This window comes from Ictidomys tridecemlineatus, chromosome 2 (assembly GCF_052094955.1).
Source record: "Ictidomys tridecemlineatus isolate mIctTri1 chromosome 2, mIctTri1.hap1, whole genome shotgun sequence".
In the NCBI taxonomy this organism is placed as follows: domain Eukaryota; kingdom Metazoa; phylum Chordata; class Mammalia; order Rodentia; family Sciuridae; genus Ictidomys; species Ictidomys tridecemlineatus.
The window spans coordinates 31,618,928-31,643,560 of record NC_135478.1 but is presented as its reverse complement, the minus strand read 5'-3'; the positions used below and the strand labels follow the sequence as shown (position 1 = coordinate 31,643,560).

Sequence of the window (24,633 nt, the reverse complement as noted above, 5' to 3'; positions counted from 1 at the left end):
GCTAGGATGTGAGGGGAAAGTTCACTCATACATTGCTGGTGGGACTGCAAATTGGTGCAACCACTCTGGAAAGCAGTATGGAGATTCCTTAGAAAACTTGGAATGGAACCACCATTTGACCTAGTTATCCCAATCCTTACTATATATATAACCAAAGGACTCAAAATCAGCATACTATAGTGATGCAGCCAAATCAGTGTTCATAGCAGCTCAATTCACAATAGCTAAGCTATGGAACCAACCTTCAACAGATGAATGGATTAAGAAAATGTGGCACATATACACAATGGATTATCACTCAGGCATAAAGAAGAATGAAATTATGGTGTTTGCTGGTAAATGGACACAACTGGAGATTATCATGCTAAGTGAAATAAACCAGTTTCAAAAAACCAAATGCTGAATGTTCTCTTTGATATGTAGATATAAGGGGAGTCAAAGAGGGAAAGAATAGAAGTTCACTGGATTAGACAAAGGGGAATGAAGGGAAAGGAGGGGGCAATAGAAATAGGGAAGATAAGAGAATGAATCAGATATTACTTTTTCATGTGCATATATGAATATATGACAAGTGAGACTCTACAGCATGTACAACTATAAAAATGGGATTCTAATTAGAATAAGCTATATTCCCTGTTTGTACAATATGTCAAAATACACTCTATTGTCATGTATATCTAAAAAGAACAAATAAAATTTTTTTAAAAGTCAAAGGAGAAGGGCAGTAAACATATTTTATAGAAGAAAATGAAGGTACATGAAAAAAAGGAGAAGAATATTGGTGTTCAGAAAGTAACCATCTGGTTGTTAGGAAGAGAAATCCCTTGTTATGATTGAATGTGTGTCCCCCAAAAGCTCATGTATGAGACAATGCAAGAATGTCCAGAGGTGAAATCATTAGATTACGAGAACTGGGACATAATCAGTGAATGTACTCACTGATATGGATTAACTGGGCAGTAATTATAGGTAGGTAGGTTGTGACTTGAGAAAATAGGTTACTGGATATTCCTCTGGGGTTAGTATTTTGTGCTTGGTGAATGGAGCACCCCCTCATCCCCATCCTTCCCTCTCTCCTTCCTGGTTGCCATGTCCTGAGCTGCTTTCCTCTGCCACCAATTTCCCATGATGTTTTGCCTCACCTTCTCACCTTAGGCCCAGAGGTATGGAGTCTGCTGACTGTGGACTGAACCTCTGAAAACATGAACCAAAATAAACTAAATTGTTCATGTCAGATACTTGGTTACAGCAGCAAAAATCTTCTTGAATCATCCATTCAACCTACTGGAGGTTACATGGGAGTCTCACTAGCATGATGTACAGGATTTCTATGAAATGTGTTTCAGAAATTATGGAAACCACAAAGTCCTTTGTTTTTCTGTCTAACTCTGGATTGTGTGGTCTCTCAATTCTGCTTCTTTCTGTAAATCTGTTCCTTTCACTTTTCCTAGTCAGTGGTCATTGATTTGTGATTTCTCTTTGAGATCACTTAAGAAGAAAAGAACTGAATATCTAGGCTCAGGACTAACTTATGGAACTCACAGCCAAGTGTTCCAAGAAACTGGAGCCTAAAACTAAGATACCCAGCATCAGAAACATCCCTTCCCTCTCCTCTGAGTAGGATCACCTCTTGTCTCTGCTATCATCTGCACTTTCTCTTCCTCCTTCTCTATCCTTGCTCCCCAGTGCTCCTTCCCAAATGGGCTTTTGTTCATTCACACAGTCAAACTCCATTTCTCCCTTTACATCACTTTTTATAGAGATTTACAATTTATTGCATGGAAGTTTGTGTTTTCAGAAGAAAATATCTTATTGGTTTAGGAGACTACCTGCTTCCTTCAGATGCAATTTGAGGAAGTCACCTGGAATAATCATGTCCTTAAGGAAATGCTTCAGCAGAAACTGTGGGAAGACCAGGGAGGCTGCTAAGGCTGGAGAAACATGTCTGTTACAGTAATTAGTATGAAAAGACCCTCTGCTCTGTTAGTACATGACTCGTATTCCTTATGCTTTAAGATTATTTACTACAAAAAGAAATAAAGTCTCCTTAAGATTAACTTCAGGAACATTTTAAGTTACCATTGGCATAGGCTGAAAGTATTTTCTGTGTAAATCTATAAATTAATTAACTATTTCTGGAATTAGCTTGCAATTTCCGTCACTGATAGCAACAGCAGGTTATTTATTTATTTATTTATTTATTTATTTATTTATTTATTTATGCCATGCTTGGTATCAAACCCAGAGCCTTGTGCATGCCAGGCAAACACTCTACCACTAACCTACAACCCAGCTCAGTAACAGCAACACAAGGGACAAATGTGAGCAATTTAGGTTGCAATTTAGTTACTGATAACTGAACTTGAGCAAACTTCAGTTCTTTATCATGTGATGATCATATCCCCAACAGCAGAATATAGTATTATACTTTAGCAGTGAGTAGTTCTCATTCCTTTACCTCACAACAGTCTTGTGCTCTTTTGGATCATTGGTTTTCTCTATAAATTTATATTAACATATAGCTATCATGATTTCACTCTCAAGCTCTCTCTTATTTGGTGGAATATGTTGTTCATTCTTGAGCTTTTTGTTTTGGAAATGAAAAGTTGTTTCGTCACATAATCAATCCTAATTCTGTATACTCTGCACTTTTACAGAATATTACTTGCTCTGTGTCTTTGGGCAGATCACTTAACCTCTGTGAATCCCAATTTCTTTGTCAGCAAAATGAGAATAATAGCACCTACATCATTGGCTTGTTCTGAGGACTCAGACAATGCATGAAAGACACATAGCAGCAAGTGTTCAATTAACATTGCTATTATGAATACCACTTTTGCTCTTATTACTCATAGGGAAATGTGTGTAGTAATAAAAACATATTCTGCTCTCCCCCACCTAGGCTTATCTTTGATTTTTCCTACAACTACAATGGACAGTTCTGATTCATCTTGTACTTGACAACATCATAGTTGATTTTACCTGTCTGTCTTTCCAGTTTCTGCCCAGGACTTTCTTTGGTACCCAAATAATTCATTCTCCAGTGCACAAACACAGCTTGGGAATACTAGTGGTGATAACCTCCTTCAGAACAATATTCACCTGAGGCAAGTGCTCCAGTCAACCAACTCTCAGTGGAAAACTAATTCTAGGAGCATTTTGAACATTTCCCCTAGGTCTAAGCCAAATCCATGTGCCTTTGGTCTTGAGCTGTAGATCTCAGTGGAATACATTTGTCTTGTTTTTTCATTTTCTCATCCAGTCTGTCTATCCCTTCCCCCTGGTTCACTTGCAGGGATTATTTCTAAACACCTCCTCTTTTCCCCACACACAAATACTTAAAAAGAAAAAAGTATACACCTAATCCTTGTCATTGAATTTGCTTTAGGAAGAACCCAAAGTCAGCAGAATATTTAAGAGCATGGATTCTGGAGTCCATATCTGGATTTGAATCCAAACTCAACTGTTTTATCATTATATGACTTTAAATTTTTAAGTTACCCAATTCCTCTCACCTCTAATATGCACATAGTAACAGTAACTACCTCTTAATATCATTTTGCGGAATATACAGCTTGCTACTGTGCAAATATAAAGCACTTGAAATACTATCTGATGGGTAGTACTTTGCCTGTAAGTATATCACTTATTATTTTCCTGTAGTATCATTGAATTACCTCTAGGAATCATAATGTTAGCTATTTCCTTCTTCCTCTTTGCATTTTTTTTTTCTGAATACACCTTCCCTCTGCCCCTCCCTTTCATCCTTTTTCCTAGTTCTGACTGAAGAGTTTGAACCGCCACTGTTCCCTGTAGCTTGGCAGTTTCTCCATGCATGTCAGAGGACCCCCTCTTTTGTGCAATGCTCTATTTTTTTCTTCTCCTCCAACATCCCTGACCCCTGATCTGTTGGCAGACACTGGGCGAGGCTGCCAGCGCCTAGTTATTCAGAAGCTCTTTATCCAGCTCCTTTGCTCTTCTCTCTGGCTGCCTGCCTTTTGGCTGTTAGAAGCTCCCTGGCATTACTCTCAAAGGGCATGCCAAGGAGGGAAAAGATAGTGGAACTCAGATTAGCCAATTATGGTGTCTAGAAAATTAGGATTTTTTTTTTCATCACGAGGCTTCCACATGAAATGAGAAATGGCATCTGAGCCATTTCTCGATGTTGTCACTGAAAACTCAGGAGTCAGCCTTTTGCAATAGGCCGACATCAATTGAAACATAATTTCAAACTTTGATTGAAATATAATTAAGACATAATAAAGTACACAGGTCTCAAGTGTTCAGTTTTGATGAGTTTTGGCAAATGTATGCATTCGTGTAATAACCACCCCAAATAAAATAGCAAACATTTCTAACACCCTCTCTAATTAATTGCTTTCAACTCCCAGACATCACTTTCTGATTTCTGTTACTATATATGTTTCTTTTTTTTTTTCATCTTGGACCTCATATAAATGAATTCACACATATTCATTCTTTTATTCCCATCTTTATTTGGCATGATTTTAAAATCATTCATGTTGTTGCGTATCATGTTTATTCTTCTCGATAGTGTTGTAGTATTTCATTATATGAATATGTGCCAATTTTTTAAAATCTGTTCTCCTGTTAAATACATGTGAGTAATTCTTAGTTCATGGCTATTGTGAATAAAGCTATTATTCCCATTTTTATGACTTTTTCTATATGTATGTAATCTCTTGGGCAAATAACAAGATGGAATTGTTGGATCATAAAGTAGAAGTATTGTTAATTTTATTTGAAAAATTCATTTTAAAAAACTATCAAACTTTGTTCTCCAAAATCGTTTTACCAAATTAAACTTGCTACCAACAATATATGGGAATTTCAGGTCCCCAATAACACATCAACATTTAATATTTTCAGTCTTTAGGTTATCCATTCTAGTGGCTATAAACTGATATGTAATTGTAGCTTTATTTTATATTTCCCTGATGACTAATGATCTTGAGCACATTTTTGCATGCTCATTGGTCATCCCAGTATATTCTTTTGTGCATTGTCTTTTAAAGGGAGGATAATCTGTGCAATTTAATCAATATTTTTGAGCCCTTGCTCTTAGTCATTCAAAAGGAAGAAAAACAAAAGTACTTGGAGTTCTACAGCAGATGTAGGGAAGGTCAGAGAGTCAACCATTTAGGAGCAGATGCTATGTGTATTGTAGTCTTTCAATATACTACAATATACTGTATATAATATACTGTATACTCTGCCTATACCTTCTTGGTTCTTACCCTGACAGGGCATGTCAGCTGTGTCCTGGGACTCTCTACTTGAGAATGTTCTTTTGGCCTGAATCTGAGGCAGGCTAGAAGTGCTAAAGATTTCAATTTTCCATGAGCAGCTCTCAGACAATATGAAAAGCAATAGTGGGCTACATTCTCCAGTTTCCTCACATGTGTGGTTTAACTCTGTGGCATATTCTACACTGTCTTCCAGAGTTCCCCAGTGGAGACAGATCTCAATGCTATACCTTATTCAATGACGCAAACTTAGCAGCTCACTCTTTATCCCCATTGACTGATCCTACTGATTTTATTGGGAATCAATTCCAGAGTGAACTACTAGTACTCCAGTCCTTGGGTTGTAATATATGCTTCTGAGAAATACAACTAAGGCTTCTATCCTAAATGATGTGTGCTGGGACTCAAGAGTTGTTGCGTAAAAGGCTATCTGAGCAATTTGGGGAGCTTAAGTTGATAGAGTTACCACTTTAATTTCCCGTCTAGCGGAAGCAAAGTCTTCTTGATGGCTGGTTGATGGTTGGGGCTGATGGGATAGGTTTTTCAGAAAATGTCAAGTGTTTCAGCATCATGGAAGTGTGAATTAACAGAAGGTGAGAATATTCCTCTCAATGACATGAATGACAATGGTATGAACATATAGGTCATATTCGGAGTAACAATTTATTTAGAACTTGAGATGAGATGGAAAGGAACAAAAAATAAGCATTACAATGTCAGATAGAATGGCATTAGGAAGAATCTCAAATGAGAGACTAAGAAGCTTTGATTTTCTTTCATAAATGGTAGGAAAACACAGAACATTCTCCAGCGAGGATTTACACAGTAAAAGCAGGTTTTCAGAAATTCAAAATGTCATGTCATTATAGAGGGTCAATCATGGCTTAAGGTGGAAAGTTCTTGGTTCAGTTTAGCAGTTCTGGTGTAAATTGATGAAAATCTTAAAAATGGGTAGTGGTAATAGGAATGGAAAGGACAAATCAATTCAAGAATCATGTGAAAAGATTCAATAGAATTTGATGACACTGATAATTGAAATTGGAGGAAAGATAAATGAGTGAAAGTTGATAAGGCTTCCAGGCAGTTGGTTTCAAAATGTTCTCATCACCTTGAAAATGATCAAATTATAGAGGAGGTAAAATTTGAGAGTAAAACAATTCATTTAATTTTATGAATGGTAATTGAAACTCTGAATCCCTTTAGGTGATTGATAAATTACACAGCCCACAGCCAGCAGATATTTTAAAATTGAGGGCTCGGTTTCAGGGGAGAGATGGCACTGCTAAATTATATCTAGGGGTCAAGCTTTGACCATGAATGTGATCACAAAGGAGAAAAGTTAAAAGAGTTTAGAACACAAGACTAAGGATTAAGTCCTGGGAAAATGACCTAATTTATGGAGAAAAAGGAAAATTGGCAAGTAGTGAGATAAGCAGGTACAGTCAGAAGGAACATTGAGTCTAAGAGGAAATGATTGTCATGGGGGAGGGGGTGAAGCCTGTTAGAGGCTTCAGTGATCAAGGGGAAGTAACTCCTTAGCTATAGAAAGGGCAATTCAGTATTGATTTTAGTAGCTTCTTCTGAGCCTGGTTGAAAGCTGAGATAAATAGATAAATGGACAGATGATGATGATGATGATGATGATGATGATGATGATGATGATAACAATAATAACAACAATATAATAAAATGCTAAGGTGTTTCAGCAACACTGTATGGGCTCTTTGATAGCTAAAATGCAAGGGGGATTAAACTGGTTCAGGAACAGAACCAAGAAGGAACTCCAAGATCTTTATAAAAGAGTGGGAGGAGACTTGCAGGAGGAAGATCACCAAGAATAAAATCTTTGAGAGACTAATGGCACTAGGAACATAAGTAGGAAGTGGAGGTATTTACAAACTCATTTGTACACAAAATTTAAACCTCCAAATCTAACGTACATGTAGAAACAGATTTAAAAAAAAACTACAACAACAAATTAAACGTGTGACTACTGAACCTAGTGTTGAAGGAGCTACTTTTAAATGCAACTGAGTTTGAAAGCGAATTTAATGAGCATAAATACAGAGCAGAAACTAAGATACTTTCAGAGCTCAAGGTAAGTTCGATGTGGACTTATTTCTTCTTTGAGATGATTGTAACTGAGGTACAGAGAACAGGGATATTTATATACAGTTTCTATACTTAGAACCAAGCACAAATGTCCTGTTTTTACAAAAGTCCACTGTTCCTTCTCCAACAGGTTTTCCCTGCAGAGGTATGCAGTAGTGTGTACATTTTGTTTCAGTGGCTGCTTATCTTAGTGAAATATTGAGCCATGTGGATTGCATGCTTGCTAGTTGTGTTAATGAGAGATGAGAATGAGGAAAGATAGACAACCAGATAAAATGGTTGCCTCAAAAAGGCTGTGTTTTCCAGTTTTTTTGTTTAAACATTTTAAATTGCTAATTACCATTCAATCACTGTTTTAATTTTTTTTTTCCCAAATATTTTTGAACTCTTGGGAAAGAAATGGCCCTGCCTAGCATGTTTGAGTTGCTGAGGTCCAGTTACCCCAAAATGCTCAAGTCTGTTCTCAGAAAAGTTTTTGCTGTAAGCTAATGATATCAGAATCTAGTTGAGTGGGAAACACAATCTTGGATAAAAGTTTCTTCCCCACTGGATTTCCTGAATATAATAGCAATGCGATTAGCACATTTTCCCAGTGATTGAGTTGGCATAGATCCACAGATTTATAAATAGAATTTATTGTGAAAGTTACTGTGCTACTGGGGTAAGTGGCTATTGCAATTTGATGATAGAATGTGCTCTCTGAAAAGAAACTATTATACGCCTTATATGCTGTGGCCATCTGAGGACAAAGAAGGACAGAAGATACAAGTGAGTTTTGTTTTCAGTCAATTCCACAGTTATGAACAACCAGATATAGTTAACATTTGGCAAATTGATATTTTACTGCCACTATATTTTCAGTTGCGTTAATAGAGCAGGTTGGGGGTAAATGGCAATTTCAAATGCTTCACCATTTCGCTGTCTTCAGGCAGTCAAATGGTGACCAGTTGGAGTGTGTCCAGATTTCTGCTGATGTCTCCTCAGGAGAGCAATAGACTCATGGAATTTGAATACCATTTAGAGTTGACCACCAATCTGTGCCTCAATCTAATCCTCATAAATTAAGATTCTTATTTACTGCATTCAGATTAGACTGATGGTGACTTTCTGATGTGAGCCCTGTGACGAAGGACATTTATGTAATTGAAAATATCATCCTGGCCATCACGACAGAAGCATAACTCATTTCCAAAGGATAGAGTTGCTCGTTGCAACTAGACGAAAACTGTTTTCCATGAGATTGATTTCAATGCACCTTTGTGCTTTGTCATCCAGTCAAAATTGTAATAGTGAGAAAACATTTTTATCTTAAGCAGAACAGTATTTAATGCTTCCTCTTAAGCCATCGGCTGTTTTCCCAGTCACTGAGTTCTTTGCCAAGCTCATCCATGAGCATGCATGTGACTGTATGTAACTGGCTTGGGTTTTATACATGGAGAGCTGTCTTTACATTGCATTTCTTTCTCCTTGATAGTCCAGCTCCACAGTGAGAGCCTATCACACTAGTAAGTCACGAGTGACCATGAGCCCTGGCTTCAGCTCCCAGTGGAACAGCAGCCAACCAGCCTGGAATACATACTCCTTCCCAAGAGCAAGCTTGCACTACCAGTCCCATGCCAGCTATACCTACTGTACTGGACACCCTGCTGTAAGTACCCGTTCTTTCCTATTTAGTACATTGGATGCTTTATGCAGGTACATTTTATAATTAGAGCTGCTGTTTCTGTGTTAATTGGGCTACTTTTCTAATGAATATGTTGCTCTTGGGTACAAGAGATGAGAAATGGGGAATGTCTTAAGTGTTTAAGTGGCATATGTTTGGATGATCTTTGCTGAAAATTGGTACTTCATTTAAAGTTATTTCTAGGTAACAGAGGTAGGAAGAATTTTCAAATGGTGTGGTGAGGAGACAAAGGTTTTGGGTCTCTGATTTTATCCTCTGGTTTCCTCTTGGCTGTTAATTATCAATCTAGTTGGTTGCTTTGCACATGGAGGAGTCCTTCAAACTGGCATAGAGGATCAGTGGATCTTGGATGCTCCCATTATCATTGATGGCCTTATATATTTATGTATATGTAAAAATATAGGAATATTTTCCAGTTACTACTACACAGAACTCTGAAGTTGTTGTCAAAGATGACTCAAGGTCACCTAAAAGTAGCTGATATTTATTAAGCATTTAATATTTTCCAAGGTCTGTACTAAGTATTTTTGTTTGTATTCTATTATGTTCATATCTATATAGACAGATATATGCATATGTAGAATTTATACATATACATGTGTGTATATATATGCATATTTGTGTGTGTGTATATGTGTGTGTGTGTGTGTGTGTACTTTTCAAAATAGGTATTATTAGCATCATTGTACGAGGTAGTGAAATAAGTTCAGAAAAATTAAGTGCCTTGCTTCAAGCTCTATAGCTTGTAGTGGGCCTGAGATTCAAACTCCAGCTGTTTAACCTTCCACCCTTATTCTTGTCCATTGTAATACACTAAGCTTTCTCAATGACTCTGTGTATTTATTTACATCCAAGGACAATTACCAGATAAAGGAACATTTGTCTTTCTGAAATACCTAATTTTAGGTTTAGGGTTAGGGATGAAGACTAGATGCCATCCTATCTTAGAAATCATTAAGAACATTGTAGGTTTATAGTCCCTTTCTATGCTTTAAAAATCATCACCTGATAATTTTCTTTTGTGAGACCACTGAGAATCAAGGGAATCCAATAAGAAAAATAGAAGCAAAAAGATTAGAGACTCCTTAGAAAAGAGTTATGGGTGTTATACTTCTGATTTCGGGGATACTCTAAGGATGAACTTTAAAGCCTACTTGATATTCTTCCATTAATCCAACGTTTAAACTTTCTTCCAAATTTCCTTCCCATGCTTTGATCAGATGACATTAAATTCTTGACTCTAAGATCAGTACTCATTTAGCTGTACTACTTCTTAGTAAAAAGAACTATATCATCCAAAAATAAGCCAGTGGTTCAACACAGGAGACTGTGAGCCAGGGTAGGATGACAACATCCCAAAACATGAACTATCTCATAGTATTTATTAGGATCCATTTTGCAAGTCAAAGTACTTGAGAAATAGCTGGTGAGAGTAGATTCCACAGTTGCCATGCAGCCTAGTATCCAAAGAGTTTTTATGGCAAAAACTGCAGAAAAGGAACCCTTGTCTGAACATATATTCCCAGTGATTTTCTTGACTCATAAAATTTAGCAGGCTTTAGCAGAGCTATAAATGCTTTACCCACCTTGTGAGATGCTGGTCCTTTCTCCAATTCAGTAGTTGGGTTAAAGATTTCCAGCTCTTTGTTTTGTTTGCAGAGGAAGCAACTGACTCAAAGGGTGGCCTTTGGCCCCCGTTTCCCTATTACCAAGGAATCCTGATATCACCCACAAGTGTGTGAATAGTTAACTTGACACTGATAGCCTTGTTAAAATCTCAGAATACAGGGCCACCTTTTTTACATCACTTTTACATCCTTTTTTACATCACTGTATTAGTTTCCTATAGCTGATGTAACAAACAACCTCATATTTGGGGGCTTAAAACAACAGAGATTTATTGTTTTACAGTTCTGGAAGTCTGAAATGACGTTTACTAAACCAAAATCAAGGTGTTGACAGGGCCACACTCTTTGATGAGGATGTAGAGGAAAAGCTGGTTTTGTTTTTTTTTTTCCCACCTTTGGAGCTACATTCCTTGCATATTTTGGCTCATGGGCCCGTCTCTGATCTCCAAGGCTGACAGGACAGCATCTTAAGTCTATTTCTGCTTCTGCTTCATTTTCACAATTGCCTTCTTTGTCTGTGGTCAGGTTTCTCTGTACCTTCTTCTTAAAAAAAAAAAATCACTTGTGATTTATATTTAAGCCCCCCACCCCATGATTAGGATCATCTTCTATCTAAAGATTCTTAATTACTGGAGCCATAAACAAAAGTTTGATATTTTCTGAAACACCTTCCACTTCTAAAATGAAGTCAATGGTAACAATGCACCTGACAACACCTCTAATAACATGTATTAAAAGAAAATGTAGGACAAGCCTATTAAAGTTTAATTTATTGCATTAGTAAATGAAGAATTCAGTCAAAGGAAGAAATCATGTTCAGACATATAGAATGGCTAATTCAACTTGGGATATAAAATAGCAAAATATTATTCAAAATGTTCAAGTAGGACAGTCCACATCCTAAATATAGGATATTCTTTTTATTGTTTAAGGAAGCTACTAATAGAGAATGCAAATTTCTTCCCTAGTTATATTTATTTGAAGCACATTTCCTTCATGAAATATTTCTAACAGCTTCCAAATAATATGTTGACTGGTATGTTGGTGTGATCTTCCATTTGACACTTTTGTCACTAGATAGATGATAACACTATCTGCTTTGTGACTTGATATAAAGAATGCCATCAGATTTCCAAGAACTTCCTATTAATTGATAGCTACTATGTGACTAGGGCTCAAGTTAATCACACGCAAAAAAGAGATTCTTTGGCTACCCTCACACTAGCTCTCCATTCTTCCTGCATCTGCTCCTCTTTGGCAGGTATTTCCTCATACCTGAAATGATGCTATCATTTGGGAGACTTTAGGGGGATGGAGAGAGCAGAAAAGCAGGAAGATTAAAAGTAGATGGGGGCTCTGGGCATGATGGTACACACCTGTAATCCCACAGGCTTGAGAGGCTGAGACAGGAGGATCACGAGTTCAAAGACAGCCTCAGCACTTTAGTGAGGCCCTAGGCAACTTAGCAAGACCATATTTGTATATGAAAAGTTTAAAAAAAAAGGTGGTGGCGGGCAGTTGGCTGGGGATGTGGCTCAGTAGGTAAGAGGCCCTGGCTTCAATTCCCTGTGCAAAAAAAAAAAAAAAAAAAAAAAAGTAGATGGGGATGCTCTGGTCTTAGTTGCCAAGGCCAGGAATGATGATTTTTGTCTGTTTGTTTCTCCAGTGAGGATGTAAGCTATGACTCCACACTCCACTGGGGCTAATTGGAAGACAGCTTGTACAAACATGAGGCAGTGAGCAGGGAGAGCTTAGAAGTGACCAGGGAGACAAAGCAGAATGGGGTAAAGGGGAAGAAGAGGTAAAGAAAATGTAAAAAAAATTAAAAAAAAAATAACAAAATAAAAAGGAACTGTATGCTCAAAGATGCTGCCCTGAGGCCTTGTCTGTCCTTCAAGAGAAGAGGCAGGTATGGACAGCAGAGTTGACAGAGCGGTACTCAATTTCTCTTTTAAAAAAAATCAAAACAAAAATCCCTTCAAAAGGAAGGGTGAAGACATGGCACTGCCTTGCTGGAGGACTCTCTCTTTCATCATTAAAAAAGGCTCACAGGAGGTTCCTTCCCTAGAAACTTGTTTACAGAGCACAGGGACAATTTCCCAATTGCCTTCCAGGAGAGAAATTACGTTGGTAAATAAAACAAGTGTCCCCTAACATCATTAGAGTGGGTATCATCCCACAATGAAGCATCATATCTATGACATCTGTTCATATCTAGGGCCTCTGATAACCCTCGTGTGGGCTGCTTCCTGAGTTCAGGTCCTACTTTTCTTCATTAGCAGGAGCAATATTTCTTTAGCAATTGATAATAACAGAAGAGGCTGCATGCCTCCTTTCTCTTACTTGAGGACTTTTATACTTCAAGAAAATATACTTTCTTTGAGAATAAATATGGTACCCTCTGTAATGGGTCCTCCAGCTCTCTGTTCTAATTCCTAAGCCAGAAAGATGATTGAGTACCACATTGAGTACCACAGCTGGCTTTTTTGTAATATCTGGAGATGACACACAAATATTGGAACTTAGATCATTAATTGTCTTCATTGGTTATCCAAATTATTCTATTCTATTTATTAATATGTGCAGAAATGTTTCAGTACTTTTGATAACCAGTATGGCTGGGCAATAGTTTAATAATAGTTCTGCATAAACGTTTGAGGCTAATGGATAACTTGGCTAGGGGTATGGAAAATGGACATTTTTTTTTTTTTTAGGGAAATAATTATCAGATTGTCAACTTCTTTGATTTATCTTTTGTAAGCTGATTTGCTGGTTACTCAGCAGTATTCTAGTGCTATGGTCACCATATTCCAGTTTTCCTGGTTTATGCTTATTTTCTAGCATAGTTATTAATAGTGTCTCCTCTTGCTCTCAAAAATGTTCAGGTTTAGAAATATATGATCTCCCTACCATAGCCTGTTCCAAAAAAAATAATAAAAAAAGCATATTCTATGCACATAAATCTTACTGTGGCCCATTGCCTCAGGGTATAGAAGCTCCCCAGGAGAGCACCAACAAAGGAAATGCCTCATGTAATGATTAATCAGGCACCATAAGCCAATGGGGCTTCCAGTCTTTCCCAGCCATGTGTGTGTCAAGTGCTGAGGGAGAAGAATAGTGTTATCATGGTCTGAAACTTACAGCCTTTGCAATTATTTAAACTTATAATGAGAATTTTGGATAACTTATAAATGAGAAAGAGGGTATGTAATTTTTCAAAATTCTTCTAGGAACATGTGAATAAACCACTATTTAATGCTATTTAAAGACACTGCTCAAAGCTATTCTTCCTAAACTTTTTTTTTCTTTTGCAAAAATCACATCATGGAGGTCATTCTTAGAGGAAGGAGTGCTACAAACTCAGGATTCTGGCTGCCCTCAGCCTTGCTAAGCTTCTCAGCATGCCTATATCTCCTTGTAGCATATACTGTCCAAGGCTTTCATTTCCCCCCTCACAAGATCTCCAAGACAGATTGTACAAAGCAAATGGCAACATGATTGCCTTTATTTGCAAGTGGGGCAGGAAACTGTATCATGGTTATTTTACTCCTCAGAACAGTATATCCAACTGACAGTGGTTTCAAAGGGACAGTTGCATTTTAACCTTTTTGAATAAAATGTCTGGATGTGGAGATGCGCTTTTATCTTTGTGGAGGATGACTGCAATAATACCATCCATCCTATACCCTCCTTTACAACGTATCCAACCATTCCCCAATCTGGCTGCCCTTGGGACTCATTTCTAATCCAGAAGTGATGCTGTGTGATTTCTGGATGGAAATTAGAAGAGGCCATGCAGTGCTTACTCATTCTCTTATAAAGCTTACCTCCTGAATGCTCTCTCTCTCTCTCAGGTGTGTCCTCTCTGAACCCAGTCATTGTTGTGAGGAAGCCTATGCCACATGGAAAGCCCAATCTGTAGGTTCTCTGGGAAATAGATTCAGTTGAGCTCAGCCTTTCAGGGACCAGACACATGATTGAAGGAGACTCCAGATGACTCCATCCTATAACTCTGACTCACTTTCAAGTACCAGTGTCTTCCCATGAAAAGCTTCAGACACGAGAGAACAGAAACAAATCATTCCCACTGCATACTGTATACGTTCTCAATCTTCAGAAACCATGAGCATAGCAAAATACTTATAGCTTTAAGCTACTAAAACTGGAATAGTTTGTTTTTCAGCACTAAGAACATGAACTATAAACTTGAGCATGTTCATAGGCATTACGTCACATACTATTTTTTTGTTTGTGTATGCAGAAAACACTTAAAAATCTACATGCTTAGCAATTTTTAATGATATAATACATTGTTATTAACTATAGTTACTATAGTGTACAATGATCTCTTAAATTTATTCTGATATATTGTATCCTTTGAATAAAATCTCTCAAGCCTTCCCCTCTCCAACTATCATTGTTCTCTCTACTTTAGATGTCAATTTTAAATTTGCTAAGACTTGTCTGTGGCTTACCATATGATTTATACCTGGAATATGTTCTGTGTGTACCCTTGAGAAGAAAGTGGATTCTGCTGCTATTAGATGGAATGTTCTACATGTATCTAATAGGTCCATTTGGTTGAAAGTAGAGTCAAGTCTGATATTTCATGGTAGCATTTTAGGCTTTCTCTAGCCTGTTCCTCCAAACTTCCCCCATAAATCAATTCCAAAGTCCCTTCATATCTTCAGTTATAGTTTCAGTAGTGATCACCACACTCATCAGTACCAATTTTTCATGCTGGCCAGTTTTGTGTTACTAGAATGAAATAGCAGAGACAACTAACTTATAAAGGGAACAGTCTCCTTTAGCTCATCATCTTGGAACTTCCACCCCAAGACCAGGTGACCTCCTATTCTGGGGAACCTCTGTTGGGGGTACTGCCTGACAATAATGGGAAGCATGTGACAGGACAAACTGTTTACATCATGAGCCAGGAAATAGAGAGACTGACAGGTCAGGATTATGCAATCCCTTTCAAGGACATGCCCCCAAATAAAGGTCTCCCAGTAGATTTTACCTCTCAAATGCTCTAACATCCACCCATAATGCCACTCTGAAGACTAATCCTTTAACACAGGGACTTTTTGGGGACATTCATCTAAACTGTATTGCACTATATATTTTCAAATACATTGTATTCTTGGTCTCAGATTCTTTTGCCTAATAAATTCTGTTGATGGTGATTTACACTGAATTTTTCATTTCACTTATTGTATTTTTCAGCTCTAGAATTTCCATAAATACATATATACACACACAAATATGTATATATGTGTATATGAACATATATGCATGTATACGTATATATATATTTCTGTGTGTTAAATTTCACATTTTTATATTCTCCTAAGTTTAGTGAATTGGTTCTCTATGTTTTCTGAAAGTTCCTTTAGCTTCCTTAAAACAATTATTTTGAATTCTTTGGCAGTCATTTTGTATATCTCCATTTCTTTTGGGTCAGCTATTGGTAAATTTTTGGATTCTTTGATGATACTTATATGTCCTATTATTTTTCATGTTTTTATTGCCTAGTGTTGATATCTTGGCATTTGAAGAGGTGGGAACTAATTCCTGTCTTTTCACACTTACTTTGTGTAAACCCTCATCAGTCCATAGATTCTAGAAACGTTATGTAGCATGGTCTGAGGATGGGTTTTTTGTTAGACTCCTCAGACAAGTTAACCATATTCTTGGATCAGCAGATGGACATGCACAGTGACCAGATCTACTAAGTAGAGTATTGGTTAGTCCTCAGGAATGAGATTAGAGTCTTTATCCATAGGAACTGGACTGGCTTTAGGATGGGGCCTTGAGCCTTAATTTGAAGGAGATGGTCGGGAGCTAGAATGGGCCTGGCAACTGAGTCCATATGGATTGACCTTTAGCCTGATTATTCAATGTCTGGTCTATTTGGCTGGAAGACTCACACCTGGAATAACAGTGATGAACTTGGAGTTTGGGTCCACAGGGATGGTCTTGGAGCATTAGTCCTCAGTGTCTGGCCTGCCACCATGATCTACCTAAGGTCTACTGAAGCAGGCCTGAACTTGAGGTCCTCAGGATCTTAGAGGGACATGAATAAGCCCAGTATCTAGTACTGCCCTGGGACTGAGACAGAACTTGGGCCCATGAGGGCTGGTCTGGAGCCTAGAATTGTCAGATGCCCTGGTAATCCTTGTCTGCTGCTGTTGACTCAGAACCTGGGTGAGCAGGTGCTAAAATAGAGGTTAGATCTGTGAGAGCTAGTCTGGGTCTTGCATCTCAGGGGTTGCTTTGAGACCATGGTATACTGGAGCAGTTCTGGAGCCTGGTTCTGTGAGGGCAGTCCAGATGCTACTGAGATAGACCTGGATCATGGATCTGCTAGAACAAGTTTGGACCCTTATTCTACTGAAGCATTTATTTATTTGTTATGTAATAAATTCAAGGTTCTATTAGTACAGAGAAAGGGAATGTGCAATGTGGACTCAGATCCATATTGTTTTGCTTCCTCCAGCATGTCCTTAGTGATCTCCTAGAAGATTAAGGCTCTTTGAAACAGCTTTAAAATTCCACACTATTTAAGTCAGCTTCTCCACTGCTGTGACTAAAAGACAAAACAAGAACAATTTTAGAGGAGGAAATGTTTATTTGGGGGCTCAGTTTCAGAGGTCTCAAAGCTCTATTCCTTGGGGTTTGAGATGAGGCAGAAAATCATGTCAGAAGAGTATGGCAGAGGGAAGCATCTCACATGATGATCAAGAAGCAAAGAGAGAGAGACTCCACTCACCGGATAACAAATACATACTCCAAAGGCATGCCCCCAGTAAACCTACCTCCTCCAGCCACACCCCACCTGCCTTCAGCTATCACCCGGTTAATCCCATCAGGGGATTAATTCACTGATTGGGTTAAGGCTCTCAACCCAATTATTTCTCCTCTAAGCCTTCCTGCATTGTATCACACAGAGTTTTAGGGGGAATAGCATACATTCAAACTATGTCACAAAATAAAATCCAATTCCCACTTATATCACAATATTTAAACCCAGATTAAATCATCTGTGATACTGCACTGTGTGTCTGGGTTGTCAATGCTATTTGTATGACTCAAGGTGAATACATTAGGAATTTCTATCCTAAATTTTCCTTGTTCTTTTGCTTAATCCTTCAGGGACTATGGCTCTTTTCATAAAAATATGCTTGCTTCCTGATTATACTTTTACAGTTGTGTAGCAAGATTCCAAACCAATAGTTCTCCAATGTTAAGGGTGCACCCTTATAAGACTGTAAGTTGAAGAAGCTGTAGGAATATAACAGCTCAATATTGACACTCTGGAATCAGACTGACATGGGTGCACATCCGGGCTCTATTAGTAGCTACATGACCTAGGGCAGTTATTGAATATCTCAGGGTCAACTTCTTTCTACATAAAATAGACAAATTATAGCTTTCTTCTTGTGAACATTGTGGGAATTTATTGAGATAATATACATGAAGCTGTTTAATACAAGCTTATCCCTTTAAATCACATAATAGAAGTTATATTGAAATTGGAAAGAACTCAATTTTAGTTTGATTCATCAGAGAAGGCTTATTATAGACTCCCCAGTTTGCACTGTTTGTGTGGCATCTTCTTTATGAGTCTGGCACTTGGACTTCAACTTTTGAGAAAGTTTCATGTACATGAAGAATTATTTACATCTTCCTGGAAATGTCAACCTTTTCCCTTTCTTTTCTATTGAACATCTATAGCCAAGACTAGGAAGGTGCTAGAAATGTGGCTATATTTTAGTGACATCTAAGAACTAAATTCCGTTTGTTTCACATGCTTTTCTTCCCATAGGCAGTGTTTTCCAGATAGGAGTGAGAATCCTATGTGCTTGTACCTTTTATTTGCCCCACAGGAAAAATCAGGGTCTGAGCTGGTGTACTTCTTTCTCTTTGTGTAGTCTCCAGTCATGATATTCTCCCTTGTGTGGCCTTTCCTCTTTTCTAATATTCCCTTATACTATCTCTTTAATGCTTGGCTCAATACTATCTAATTCTGAGTATCCCAAGCAGATGTTTTGGGGAATGGATTCACTCCTGTATCAGGAGGTTCTCACCTCCTCTGGCAGATGCCTGAAGTTTCTAAGACAATGTTGGGACTCTAGGCTCTGGTGTTTCATGTTGCTTGAGTCTAACTCTGATGATTTCAGTTTTGTATATTTGACTTTCTTTAAAAAAAAAATTACCTGTCATGATCATACTTAAAATATTAACATTCAAATTGACTAATTATAATATATCCCATTTAATAGTAAATTTTTTAATTGTCAATACAATATTTTCTTATAGAAGTAAACTATTTGCAAAGGCTTTGGTGGATAGCGTGGAATCTTGTGCAATTTGGATATGACAAGTTGGGTGAGATTAAATTCTTTTTATGACAAGAAATCTGATACATGAGAAGAATTTGAAGATGATAAGAAAAGAAAAAGCGACACCATTGTTGCAAAAGACACATGAGATAGAAGAGTTTTGGTTTATGATCAGTGCTGTTCTAAATGCTAGAACTGATGCAAATGACCAGTTTTATCTGTTATCTGTTCTCTATAGGAGTGAAGCCTCCTGACACAATCTTACTAAGCTGAATCTTTGAAAGAAACTATGACAAAATGTATTTTTATTATAAAGATTCCCTTTTGAAAAGTAAAATAATAATTTTAAACTTAAAAACAAAATGTTTCAGATTACATCCCCTCATCCTTTTAGGAAAGCCAAGTATCATCAATTACTTCTAAAAAGGGACTTTCAATGCGGTTTCTTAAAGCCAAGCTGCTGCAATCACAGGCAGTGAACTTACATGGCACAAGCTTATCAGCTCAGCTCATTGGAGCATCTTTGCAATCATTCATGTATGAATATCCATTAAGATTGGGTCAGACCTTTTTTTTTCCCAAATATAAACTAATGCAGGTTATTTGAGGACAAACATTCAAACTTTTAAAATAGACATTAAAATTAAACAAAATATTCCTGGTTTCTCCTTCCCTGGCCATGAAGATAGTTATTTATCTTCCCAGATACTTTTTGGTTGTGGATATATATTCTTCAATAATTCTTTAAACTTACATGTGTATTTAATTATTAATACAGTAGTCACCTCCACCCATATCATCTTATCTGTGAGAGATTTATTTTAAGACCCCTAGTGAACACCCAAAAGTGCAGCTGTTACTAACAATCTATTAGATAACTGAGGTGACTACTCAGTGACTGATAGACAGGTAGCATATAATGTGTGGATACACTGGATATATTTCATGCTGGAATGGTGTGGGCCAGCATGAAATTTCATCATGTGCTCAGCAGGGTAGCAATTTAAAATTTAGGAATTATTTATTTCTGAAATATTCAACTTAACATTTTCAGACCAGGGTTGGCCACTTGAGTTCCTGAAACCACAGGAAGTGAAACCACAGATAAGGGAAAACTTCTATAAAATAGAAATAATTACAAAATAATCTAACAAAATGTACATCTTTAAACACAACAACCAGCTTTAGAAACAGAGCATTATCAACACTTTTGACATTTCCATATGCCTCTTGAACACATCCTATTTCTAGCTTCTAACCATAATCTAGGATTTTGCTTTAAACATTTCTTTGTCTTTATTCATGGTTTTGCCATTCATACATATTTTAACATATTCCTACATATGTTTGAATTCAATATCAATACAAAATTTACTATATGTGGGATTGTGTAACTTTTTTTCTCAGTGTTACATTTTTAAGGTCTATCCTTTTGATGGGAGTAGCTATAATTCATTTACTTTTGTTGATGGTTATAAATATATATATATATTTATATATATATTTTACATTGTCTGAACACATCACAATTTATTTATCCATTTTAATGTTGGTGAACATGTGGGCTGTTTTGTGTTTATACTAGGATAGCCATACTATTGAGTTTCTGCTTCCTGGTACCATATTGGCTACCCCAAGGGTGTGGAATATTCAGTTGGCCTAGACAATACCAGATTGTGGCTGTACTGTGCTATATGGTTGAATATGAGCCACTCCTCAGACCTCTGTGTGAAATCCCATATTGTACTACATTTTCTTCATTTTCCTATTAGAATATTTGTCATTTTGCTTTATATAACTGGATAATAATCTTTTGTCAGCTCTGCATATAACAAATACTTTCTTGCTGCCAATTATATTTCATTCATTATGATATCTTTTGATGAGTAATTGTTGTTAGTATGAATGTAGTCATATTAAGCAGTCTTTTATAAGTAGATGATATTTCCTATGTGTTTTTTTCTTTTTTAACCATAAGGCAGATGGTGGTTTTCTTTCCTCTGCCTGTTTCCCTTCTAGTATATTCAAAGTGAAGAACAAAACTTTCCCTTCTTATCATAATAAATTCACCCTCAGTAGTTCTTTTGTGATTTTTCTGTTGGAAATTTGAGGGATGACCAACTGAGGTCAGATATTCAAGGCATTGTATTGCATGTCTACCATTCTCTTTCCTTGTGTCGGTCCTCTTCTGTCTTTGCCTGGCCTGTGGAGTCATTGAGAAGTTCTCTGATAACAATAATGCCACACTTCCTCAAGTCCTTTGGGACCTGGGATTCTACCCCAGGCAAGCTTACCAAGGGATTTCTTTGGAACAAATAGAGTGTTATCCTGAAAGAATTTCGGTGAGATGTAAATCAGACTTACCAGAGATGAAAGCCCACTTCACTTACTATTTAGCACATTCCTTTTGTTTAACAACCTGTATGAATCTTCTTTTCCTCCCTTTGAATTTTGGCATAAAGTAGTATAACGTGGCTTTATGAAGAAGTATTTAAATCTTCCTTTATTAGGGATACTTTAGGTGGTCTCAAATCATTCTGAATCACTATAATGAATGTAAGTACATTGCTTCCTTATGTGCGTACATGTGCACATATGTATGCATAGATCCTTATATAATTTTAATGTTGTTTCTTTAGAGTTTTTATAAAGGTGGAATTGCTATAACTAGTCTAATTTTCATTTAAAATTCTTACTGCAACTGTTATGCTATTTTCTAACCTGTCTTAGATATTGTCATTTAATTAGACTTTTGTTAATTTGGGTCATAATGGTGTTCTATTGTTTTAATTTGCATTCTCTCATCACTGGATAGGCCAATGTTCTTTTTAAATGTTTATCCACCATTCATAATTTTTAAAATACTTCCACTCCTTCCTTGAATGAAAGTAGAGTGATAATACAAAGCAAACAACTAAAGAGAGAGTTTGCACTTTACTGAAATTGTATTTTCATCATAAAGGCAATAGAATTAATGTCAACTGAATATATACATTTTGTCGATATTTATACTTCACCTAAAAAAAAGTCACAAACCTAAGCAAAAGTAAATGGATTCATTTGGGTTTGTTGCCTGAAATTTTTTATTCTGTGTTTAAAATAATGGGGGAGAAAAAGCAGTTCCTCCAATGTTTTCTCATATGATCCACTAAATTTTTGTAACAAAATTGTAAATCAACAGATACCAGATTAAACAAAATACAACAAAATGCTTGTTAATTTATTATTATAAATGTTCTTCCGTACATGTTATATACTCAAGATTCTAATCTCTATTCAATATAATCAACATTCAGTGAAAACATTTTTAAATGTTAATGACTGAATATAATAAAGGTTATAAAAAGCAGGGAAATTACAAACTTCAGAATAAGAGGGGATACTTGGAAGGCATATATATGTCTGCTTTCCTATTCATGTTCTTTTTCTGAAATTAGATAGTATATTCCCAGGGATTTGCGTGCATGCTATATAATTTCTCATATTTATGCAATATTTCTTAAAAGTTAAAACCTTGGAGCTTGCCTTTTTCCATTTCTACCGTGGCACATAAAAAAGGATTACCACTCTCAAGCTTAATGATCACATCTGAGAGATTCAAATGCCAGAGCATTTGGCAGCAACTTAGTGCAGGGTTTGTGGAGCCAGTTCACCAGTACTGAGTAGCTTGGATGCCTGTACCTAATCTGGCAAAGGGAACACTGATGAAAGCAATTACTCAAATTGTTTTAGTTCATATGGCCCCTCAAGTAATGAAAGTTCTTCAAGGCATATGCTGAAAAGGTAGAAAAGTAGGGTGGCATAGGACTGAAAGAATCTACTCCAAACCACTTATGTAAAACATTATTTAAAAATTTAGCCAACTGTTTTCTTGACGGATGGTTGGCATAGGTTATGATATAGACTTGGTGCTTGTAACCTTCTACTACTTTCTAAATTAAGAAGATGAGTTTCTGAAATTTCCTGAAGTTGCATTATTGAGGCCTGAGGATAATTGTGATGGAATTCATGTGGCCATCTAGCTCACTTTGAAGTTAATCCAGGGAAAGGCTAGAGATTGTCATTTTGGGATTTAATCACGAATGTTCATCACACAGTTTTGTGAAACACTTCCTTGTTTAAAGAAGCAAAACTACTTGTGGCAGATTTTTACTGATGGGCGTGGAAGGGGTGGTATGTATTAAATGGATATACATTTGGACCTGGTGTTGGCTTTGCACTTACTGTAAGGTACCACAGCAGAGATTTTACCCTCTAGCAGTGTTGCATTCGAGTGGGGCTAGTGGAGCGATAACACCACTATCAGTGGCAGTTAAGACATTTATGGCACAATTCATTTAGATTTTTATGAGTCCTTCATATTCCCTTTATGATCCCAAACAGGAAATGTCAGTGCAGGGAATGAGTAACACTGTACACAGAAATCTCTTTTGATTTTCTTCTTTATATTAATATTCACTAACCTTCTAAACCCAGGAGATGTAGCTTCCTAAACCTCAAGCACTGTGTCTGTCATGGAGGAGTGTCTTCTGAATGGAATTTCTTCCTGCAGAATGACATTGTCTGGTTTGACCCATCTTGAGAGAATATATTTTAGACATAGGGAATTGATATACTGTAAAACAATACCATTAATTTAATTATTTTGCTTATTGATCCAGTACTATATGCACATTAGTTGGGGACCTACTGTGTGCTGGGCAGCTTTCTAGTTCCTGTAGTGCATTTATTGAGTTATTTATAGAACTCATTGCTGTGACAAACAAATTCTCTAAATTAAGGCTAATAAATAGAACCTTATTTCTTATTCATGTGAAGTCTACTTGGGTTTTGAAAGTTTTTTTCCACATGGTGATTAGGGTACTTTTTCAATATACTCCCTGACTTTGCAGTCCCCTAAGACCTTGGAGTCATGCCTAGGATCCCTTCATTTGACTTGCAAAGAACAGAGGAAAGAATAGAGAATCGCAATTAAGGGTTCTTTGTGGAACTGGCCTTGAAGTGGTGCACATCACTGCCACCACATTCCATTTTCTAGGACTCAGCTATGTGGTCGTGCTGATTGCAAAGAAAGCTGAGAAGTTTGGTATAGTCTCAATGCCTGGAAGACAGAAAGCAAGTTTGGTAAGCATAAAGCCAGTCTCTGCCTGATGAGCTCTAATATTGAACAGAGCAGATGAAGTTTCTACTTATATGGAGTAACTTTTCTGGTGTAGCAAGATAAACATGTTAACCAATAAGAATTACAAGTAGTTTCCCAGTACCAAAAAACAAAACCACAGTACAGAGTAATAGGACTCGGGATGAAGAAAAGAGGTAAAGGGAGCTCTTCAGTGTAGCATGATGAGAGAGAAATTTCTGTGAAGATGAGATTCCATCTGAGATCTGAATGAAGAGAAAGTTGGCATACAAAGACCTAGAGGAAAAACTGTCCAGACAGAGACCAAAGGGCAGAATCTAAACAGGCTTGACATGTTCAGAGGACAGAAGGAATCCAAGTCTGGCCAAAGCTTATTGACTAAATTGGAAGAGGGATAGGTGAGCAGAGGGAAAAACAGAACCACGTGTTCAATGCATCTCCTGGAGGACTTCACGGA

At 37.0% G+C, this 24,633-nt stretch overlaps 1 protein-coding gene across 7 annotated transcripts in view; it reads left to right on the top strand.

Annotated features, from left to right (window-relative positions):
- Rbms3 (RNA binding motif single stranded interacting protein 3) overlaps window positions 1–24,633 on the top strand; it is a 1,318,386-nt gene that overhangs the window by 565,559 nt on the left and 728,194 nt on the right. For all 7 annotated transcript variants that reach the window (XM_040289897.2, XM_078038251.1, XM_040289900.2 and 4 more), the window contains exon 3: window positions 8,854–9,027. In XM_040289897.2, the coding sequence (XP_040145831.1) occupies window positions 8,854–9,027 (174 nt within the window). The remainder of the gene's footprint in view (window positions 1–8,853; window positions 9,028–24,633) is intronic.